Source organism: Octodon degus, unplaced genomic scaffold, assembly GCF_000260255.1.
Source record: "Octodon degus isolate 3935 unplaced genomic scaffold, OctDeg1.0 scaffold00033, whole genome shotgun sequence".
Taxonomy (NCBI): Eukaryota; Metazoa; Chordata; class Mammalia; order Rodentia; family Octodontidae; genus Octodon; species Octodon degus.
In genome coordinates this window covers 7,678,522-7,686,734 of record NW_004524609.1, presented here as the reverse complement: position 1 = coordinate 7,686,734, position 8,213 = coordinate 7,678,522, and the positions used below count along the sequence as shown (strand labels likewise).

The 8,213-nt window shown below is 41.4% G+C and overlaps 1 protein-coding gene across 2 annotated transcripts in view; it reads right to left on the bottom strand.

The window, feature by feature from the left end:
- Positions 1-238: 238 nt before the first annotated feature.
- Prkar1a (protein kinase cAMP-dependent type I regulatory subunit alpha) overlaps positions 239-8,213 on the bottom strand; it is a 24,979-nt gene continuing 17,004 nt past the window's right edge. Inside the window, exons 6-11 of one of the 2 annotated variants that reach the window (XM_023714027.1) lie at positions 7,738-7,784; positions 6,211-6,369; positions 3,440-3,500; positions 2,498-2,619; positions 1,647-1,728; positions 239-951 (exon numbers count right to left, since the gene is read on the bottom strand). In XM_023714027.1, the coding sequence (XP_023569795.1) occupies positions 779-951; positions 1,647-1,728; positions 2,498-2,619; positions 3,440-3,500; positions 6,211-6,369; positions 7,738-7,784 (644 nt within the window). In that variant the 3' untranslated portion in view covers positions 239-778. The remainder of the gene's footprint in view (positions 952-1,646; positions 1,729-2,497; positions 2,620-3,439; positions 3,501-6,210; positions 6,370-7,737; positions 7,785-8,213) is intronic. The other variant, XM_004630051.2, reaches the window with a different exon arrangement.

Sequence of the window (8,213 nt, the reverse complement as noted above, 5' to 3'; positions counted from 1 at the left end):
TATCCTCAGTTTAGCATCTTATCATCAGTATTTGGCACTAGCTGGATAAAGGTCTAATCAGAATCTGTAGGCTGATGCAGACATAGTTAAACCATAACCCAATATTTGCAGTCTGTGATTTGGTTTCGAACTTAAAAGGCAGATATAGGTAGCCACACATGAAAATATCAGACAGAAACAAATCAAGCAAAAATATCGTGACAAATGAAAATTCAGATTAAGGGGGTTGAAACAATCATATCCATCTGATAATTAGCAAAAATGGGTATTTTTTCCACCCTTACAATAGCTGAATTCCAAGCGTATGCCTTGCTACTGCACTAAGCTTTCCTGTGTCCATCCTTCCTAACCGTTGCAGCCTAACGAGAAATGTATTGTACACAGAAGCACGGCATATATGGCCACAGTCTAAGTACGCTTAGGACCAGAAATCACGTCACGAAGAACTGCAGGGGGTTGCCATCACCCCATGGTGCTCCACTGTGCTGGGAACCACCCTCACCAAAAAGCATGGCGCTCCCTGCCCAGCGGAACGCCAGCACTGCACAGAGAGGATCAGTAACAGCGAAAGTCCACAGAACTCTATATTTATTTGTATGAGCATTTGGTTCATGCTCTAAATTAAAAATGGTGCAATGAAAGCAACATGTAATAATATAAAGAGACAAGAAGCTGCAATGCCAGTGGCCACTTGGAGCTGCAAGTAGGGAAAACAAAGCCGCCTGCCGCAGAGCAAAGCTCGGACTAGGGGACAAGAGGGAGGCACTGGAGGCACGCTTCAGACAGACAGCGACACGAAACTGTTGTACTGTTGGATGTTCCGCTTGAGGATATCTGAGCAGGGGCCCAGGACACGTTCGAAACGAGGTCGGTCCAGCTTAACGCACTTCAAGGGCCCGCGCGAAACCACAGTGGCCGCACGGGGACGGTTCATCAGCAGCGCGATTTCACCTGGAAAGGGAAGGGAGCAGATGAGAGCAGGCCGGGCCCTCCCACCGACATTTTCTGACCGCGTGCACTGCTGAGCAAGCAGCGAAGGCCTGTATCCCACGGGACTTAGTGCCGGCCACCACAACTGCACATTCAAAGAAACCAAATACTTAGCACAGCCAGGTGTGAAAGTGCACGCCTGTAATCCCAGCACCCCAGGGGCTGAGGCAGGACACAAACGCAGGGCCAGCCTGACCCACAGACAGTCCAAGGCCAGCCACAACACATAAGATCCTGTCTCAGAACACCAACACAAATATCAACTAACAGGTAAGTCAATCAATAACTCCAATACCTCAATCATTAACTGAGTAGGAATCAAACTGAGTCAAAAAGCAATTAAAATATAAAATTCAGAAACTGGTATCACACATTTTCTCTTATACGCCTAACCTAGAAGGAAAAAAACAGATGGCATAAGAGTACAAGGGAGGCTTATTAGAGAAGCAGACGGGGAAGAGACACGGGGGACCTGAGGGTCTATCCAAAATATGGGCTCGCAATGAAAATGCCATGTAATAAGACCCACTATTCTCTATAATTAAAATGCACTAGCAAAAATAAATGAAATTGAAAAACAAAATTATGAAACATTACAGTGTTTCAGAGCAGCAACGAACTACGGTACATATTTAACATGAGGGAACCCAACATACCAAAATAATCAGAAGGTCCCAATCTTCCTACTTCAACAAACTCTTCATTTTCTGACCGACGCTGTAGCACTGCAGCTGTCCCCTGTAACAAGATCACCAAGAAGCTGAAAAAGCACTTTCTACCCCAGAGTGGCATTTTAAACATCCTGCACAATTATAGCTATCACATGAAAAACGGGGGAGGGGGAATCGCAGACTGTGTCAACACCTGCGTTCAGGTGGCGAAGGGGGCTGCGAGTTCAGTCGCCACATCAACTCTGGTTTCTACTGAGCCAGCGTCCCTTGCTCGCAGGCTCGTCAAGCATGGCTAGCAGAGTGCAGGCGGGGGACGAAGCCCGCTGCATCTGCTGTGCGTAAGGGCTTCCTGCGACGGCAGCCACTCACTCATTCCACAGCTGCTTTTGCACTATGACAAGAGCTGAATCTCTGACTTTGCCATCAGGCTGCACGTGGCAGGCAAGATTATCTGCTGCACATTTCCAGGGATTACACAGACACAGAACACACTAACTTACACAATTCATTAAGCAGCTCTGCCGCTATTTACCAAGTACCCCACACGTTTACATCTTAACAAGGGTAGTGCAGAATCACTCACGGTGGTTGTGAGTTTTCTTGGCTTACGCGATGAAGCGCAGGCACTACTCTGTGTGCGGCTACTTGTATCTAGCAGCCTTCCACAATCACAACTCAAACTCTTTATAAACAACGCAGGCTAGCAGAAAAACTAAATAAACGCATTTAAAGTAAAAGATAGTCTGTAAATAAAACTCCAATACTCTTAAAACTCAAGAGCCATAGCCCTCAGAATTGGCCCAGCATCGGAGGAGGTCACACGTCGAGAGCCTCACCTCGAGTATAATGAAGAACTCGTCCCCAGGCTCGCCCTGAACCACAATCTTCTGCCCGTCTTCAAACTGCACCGGCTCCAACGCGTCAGCCACTGTGAGCCGCTCCCACTTGTCGAGAGACTCTGAAAGACAAGAGCCCCGAAGTTTCTCTATGTCACTTGGTGCTAAAACTTGAAACAAAGTCGAGAGAGACTCTAGTGAGCAGCCCTTCCCCTGGTCAGAGAACACGCAGCTCTGGCAGCTATCTTTAAACACTGCTCCGCGCAGCAGAATCACCATCCGTATTTTTCAAAAGGCTCAAAGTGCTCAGCTGAATTTATTTATGAAACAAGAACAGGAAAATAATTTTTGTTCCTAAAAGCCAAACTGTAACTGGGACATTAAGCAAACGTGACTATTTTAAAGGGTACACTGCAAAAAATTAATCATTCTGTAAACCAACAAACAACAGATTGTAGTTTCATAGAAATCCCTGCCCTTCTTCTAAATCCTAAATTCTATTCTTTCCCCGTCTATACAACAACCCACACAAAGAATCTCTAACTAACTTGCTTTCCTATAAATTTCAAGAAGCGGGACATCCTTGCAGAGGATGCCAACAATTGATACCTAATCTTTCCACAGACAAAATGCATTCATGGAGATTCCTTTCAGAACCAATGCATTCAAGGACAGAATTAGGGTGGAACGTGTCACACAGGCAGATCCTTTTAGCCCTCCTATCTTTCTAGGAAGAACGAGCAGAGCCTGTACTTTCAGAAAGCTTTTCCCAAGTCTAGTTACAGCAGGCAGTCCAACTTTCAATACTGTTATAAAACATTCCCACATGCTTTTCACTACTATTAGCAAAAAAATAAGCCAGTTAACTTTTTAGAAAAATAACAGGCTCTGCTGAGTATCATTACCATCGGACCAGTTCTCCATACAAACCTTCACACTCACCTAAAATAGAGACTTTACTGAGGAACTCTTCATACATTTTCCGCTTTCTCAGTGTGCTTCCCTGTAAATTAAGCACACACACACACATTATTATACGATGCTGTGAAACAGCAGTTTCAAAGAAACTTTAAAAAGTCAAGTTTGCACTGCTTCTGATTCTTGTTTTTTAGACAGGGTCTCACGCCGTAGTTCAGGCTAGCTTTGACTTCATTATGCAGCCCAGGCTGGCTTCAAACTCACGGTGGTCCTCCTGCCTCAGTCCCCCCACGTGCTGGGGTTACAAATGTGCGCCATCCCACCCAAATGACTTCTTTTTGGTCATTGTTTTTCTTCAAGCTGAAAACAGCTGACTTCCTACTCAATACAGAAAAAAAGCTCTCTGTAACTTGCTCCCAAGTAAACACCAGGCATGTTGGCCAAAGACAGTACATAGCAGTACCAGGCAGTGAAATGCCAGAAAAGCAAAGTATTAGTTCTTCAAAATTCACATTCCCTGCACAGCATACTTCCCCACAGAGAAATAAACTGCTGCCACTTATGGACTCCAAAAAACAGAAGCATCCCAGTGCCCCAAACACAACTAAGCTGTCTTACCTGCAAAGTACACTGACTGCATCTGAGAGAAAAAGAGGGAAACATACTTTCTCTGATAATAAAACTTCCCCAGGGCCAGGGAGATAGCCTGTCAGTGGGATGACTGCCTACCTGGCAAGCACAAGATCCTGAGTTCAATCGCCAGGAAAAAAAATAAAGCTTCCTTATATGGCAAATATGCTTCAATGTACCGCCCTGCCAGAAATCTACGTACCTACATACTTCATGCACGTGTGTATGTGCCAGATAGATACACTACAGTCTTTCCTCCACACCCACGGATTCCACGTGCACAAATTTAACCAAAGGCAGATTAACGAAGTGTAAGAAGTAAAGCCATGCTGTTATGTTGAGCTGCAGGGGACTCAGGTCAACAACTTCTGACACTGCCAGTCAAGTGGAAGACCCGATACTATTATGGACTACTGGACTATTTTGGAATATTTTGCTGAGTTCACACACCTATAATAATTTCAATGATGGAACTAAACAAAAAAAGGGGATATAGATCAATGACTACTTTGTATCTGTGTATTCAAAATGGTTAGGATAATTATATAGCTACATTCTCTTAATTCAAGGAATAGAGGCATTTGTTCTAATAGTGTTTGTAAATAGGATATCATGTCTGCATCTTGTACAACAAATAACCACTAGGAAGGCAGTATGCAATGTGTTAATTATTGGAACTGTCCTACCAATTCAATTTGAAACTGTCTCATTGCTATTTCTCAATAAAATTATGGGAAAATAAAAATAAAAATAAAAAGTACTCAGAAAAATTCTTCCCGTCCTGAACACATGCCGACTTTTATCCTGACATTGCTCTCTGAACACCACAGCAAAACACACATTTACCATTTACCTCATATTGGGCATTAGTGAGTAATCCAGAGATCATGTAAAGCATGGGAAAAAAGGGAACCCTTCTACATTGGTGATGGGAAAGCAAACTATGGAAGCAGTATGAAAAGCAGCACAGTGGGTCCACAAATGAACCCAAACTAGAAATTCCCTTTGACCTGGATATTCCCTTTCTAGCAATCATCCCCAACAAGTTAAAGACATCATATTACAGCAATGTACGCACACCCATGTTTATATGAACAAGTCATAATAGTTAAATCATGGAAGCAGCCTGTGTATCAAATATCAGATGAATGGATAAAGGAAATCTAATTCAGTGCGGTGCATACTACCCTGCTGTAAGATAAACTTGAGACTTGTAGGAAGATGGATGCACCGAGACCTTAATGTTCAGGGAAATAAATTTGACACACAAGCATACATGTCACATGGATTCTTCTACAAGAAACCCAAACTCCATATAAAGAGCAAAGTAAAAGGCTATAGTCAGTAGGAAGAGAGAGATCCTTCTCAAATGGGAAGGTGATCACAGATGGAGAGTGGGGGCAGCGGGCAAGGGGATTAAGGAAGTAGGATGTGCTACGTATATGTACCAACTCCACGAAAGGTAGGCGACAGTTCTACAAACATGCACTAATAGAAAAAAACGCTTTAGGTTCACAGAGAATGCACAGGTGACATGCAAACACACCACCATTTTATGAAGGGGACTTGAGCATTGTGCATTTTGGTACGTACATAAGATACTCAGAAATACAGGAGGATTTAAAAAAATATATATACGTATGTATTAAAAAAAATTCCAAATGCATAGATGAACTCTGCAAAAATTTAAGAAAATCATTCAGAATGGCCAATGCTATTAGCTAAGACTTAAACATCCTAAATTACTCTTTAAATATGTCATAAAGTTCTCAAAAGCTCTGACTATATTAACAGAACATAGAGGACATGATATATGTATTACTGACAACTCATCTTCAATGTAAAGATGCTAATCTCTTCTGAGTGGCCTTAAATAACGCTATGCACTTAAAGCAGCCTGGCGGACAATCTGCAGTGGGCGGCATTAGGTAAATTAACACCTAAGGGCAAGCCAATACATTTCTACACACACCTGTCATTTCTGGCCACATTTTTGTTCTAAAATTTCACTGCCTCCAGTGACATGATGAATAATGCTAAACAGGGCTCAATGCAAAATAATCATTACAAGTATGACGTGCTGTCATTTCAATTTGTGGCCTTACTCAAATATTATTTACACAGGTCAGAATTACAGGTCACACTCCGACAGCTCATGCTCTTACCATGAGGATTCTTCTATAGCTGTCTCGGTCGATACCCCACAGCTTCACATTTGTCTTTGCTTTGACAGTGGCTGCTCTAGGTGTCCCATAGATCAAAGCCAGTTCTCCAAAGCTCCCTCCTTCCCCAACGCTGGTTGCCCACTCATTGTTCACATATACCTAAAATGCAAACGACATCAAGGGCTTTTTCTCTACATATATAAAAGAATGTTAAAAATTCTCAAACTTCTTTGAAAGAATCAGAATCCTTGTTTTTAAAAGCATATACATTATGTTTTCAGAAAATAGTGAAGCAGAACAGTTGGAATTCTGACAATGACCTAAATGCACAATTACCTGATATGAAAAGTTCTCTTTGGACATGATGGCAGAACAGGTCAGCCACGCAGTACTAACAAGAACACACTTACCCCGCAGTTGCGGTGGCGAGCACTGCACCAAGCACTCCGCCTGCACTAGGTCCTGAATTCCCTAATTACCCCGTACCAGTGCTATTTCGGTCCTCCTTTTGCTTGGTAAACAGGACTTACAGAAGACAGCCGTATTGTCTCACAGGCCAGGGCCAGGTGTGGACACTCCTCTGCTGCATTTTGACCTTGCTTCCCCACATATATATGCACACTTTACCTCCACCCCCAAAATAGGTTGTAGCTGGAGAACTAACCTTTGTGTCATAAAAATACCCAACAAAAGGTACTGAAATCTAACATAAAAGAGCTGTGAAAGCTCTTCAGAAACACTATGCTTATTTTCTACTCTGAATTAGTACTAGGAAGGGGCCGGGGAGATGGCTCAGTAGAATAAGCGCTCGCCTGGCAAGCCCAAGTGTCTGAGTTCAATCCCCGGTTCCACCAAAAAAAAAAAAAAAAATTCAATTAGTACTAGGAAGAAAACAATACACAATGTATCAACTACAGGAACTGTCCCAAAAACCTGTGTGAAACTGGGTTTGTTATGTTTATCATTTTTTTAAAATGAAAGAACTGGGAAAGGAGAAAGAAGAAAAGGGAAATATAATTATATTTATATACACACTTGCGCATGATGGCTAGGATAACTGTACTGATTTCTACTGGTTTATTGAGAGAGACAGTTAATGTTTCGTTTTTTGTTTTGTTTTGGTCTTTTTGAGACAAGGTCTCATTATGCAGCTCACACTGGCCTTGAGCTCACTTTGTAGCCCAGACTGGACTCAAACTCCCAATTCTCCTGCCTCAGCTCCCAAGTGATGGGATGACAGGGGTGTGCCACCACGCCCAGCCTAGTTGTTTGATCAATAGTATGTTTCTATCTGGTAATCTGAGCAACTAAGATAACAATATGTAAAGTAACAACCACTGTTCATTTCCTATCACCTTATTTTGAAATTCTGAATCATTTTTACTGTTTATTGTTCTTTCTTTTCTTTAAAATAAAAATAAAATGCAGAAATCATAACAAGAAAAATACGCATTGCCTAGAAGCAATAAAAATCAAAACATTGACTTTTAAGATTATTAAGACATTTCTTTTATAACTAAATCTTACATCCATTTCTCCTTGATCAATCACATAGAAGTTATCCCCTTCATCACCTAAGAATAAAAAAAGAAAAAAATTAATACAAAATAAACTCACAGTTGTGCTTTGACAGAAGAGCATATTAACAAGAATAAAATCTTTAAGAAAAAATAATCCAGCAATGTGTTTTGAAAGTCACAGTACTGATCAATTTTATTTTCACTAATATCATGTAAACAGTACCCAAAAAACCCTAAAAGTAACATACAAATACATTATTAACTATTATGACCTATATAACAATGCAAGAAATAATTGAAATAATTAACAGAAGAATACTGGACTGCCACAAAACGTGACCCATGAAAATCTCAAGAACAAGAAAAAAAAAAGATATCCAAAAGGTTATTCTCATCTCAATCTATGTAACAATAAAAGGTAAGAATCTGAAGCAGACACAGAGCCTTATAAACACATGGCTTATATAATAATCTTTATTATAG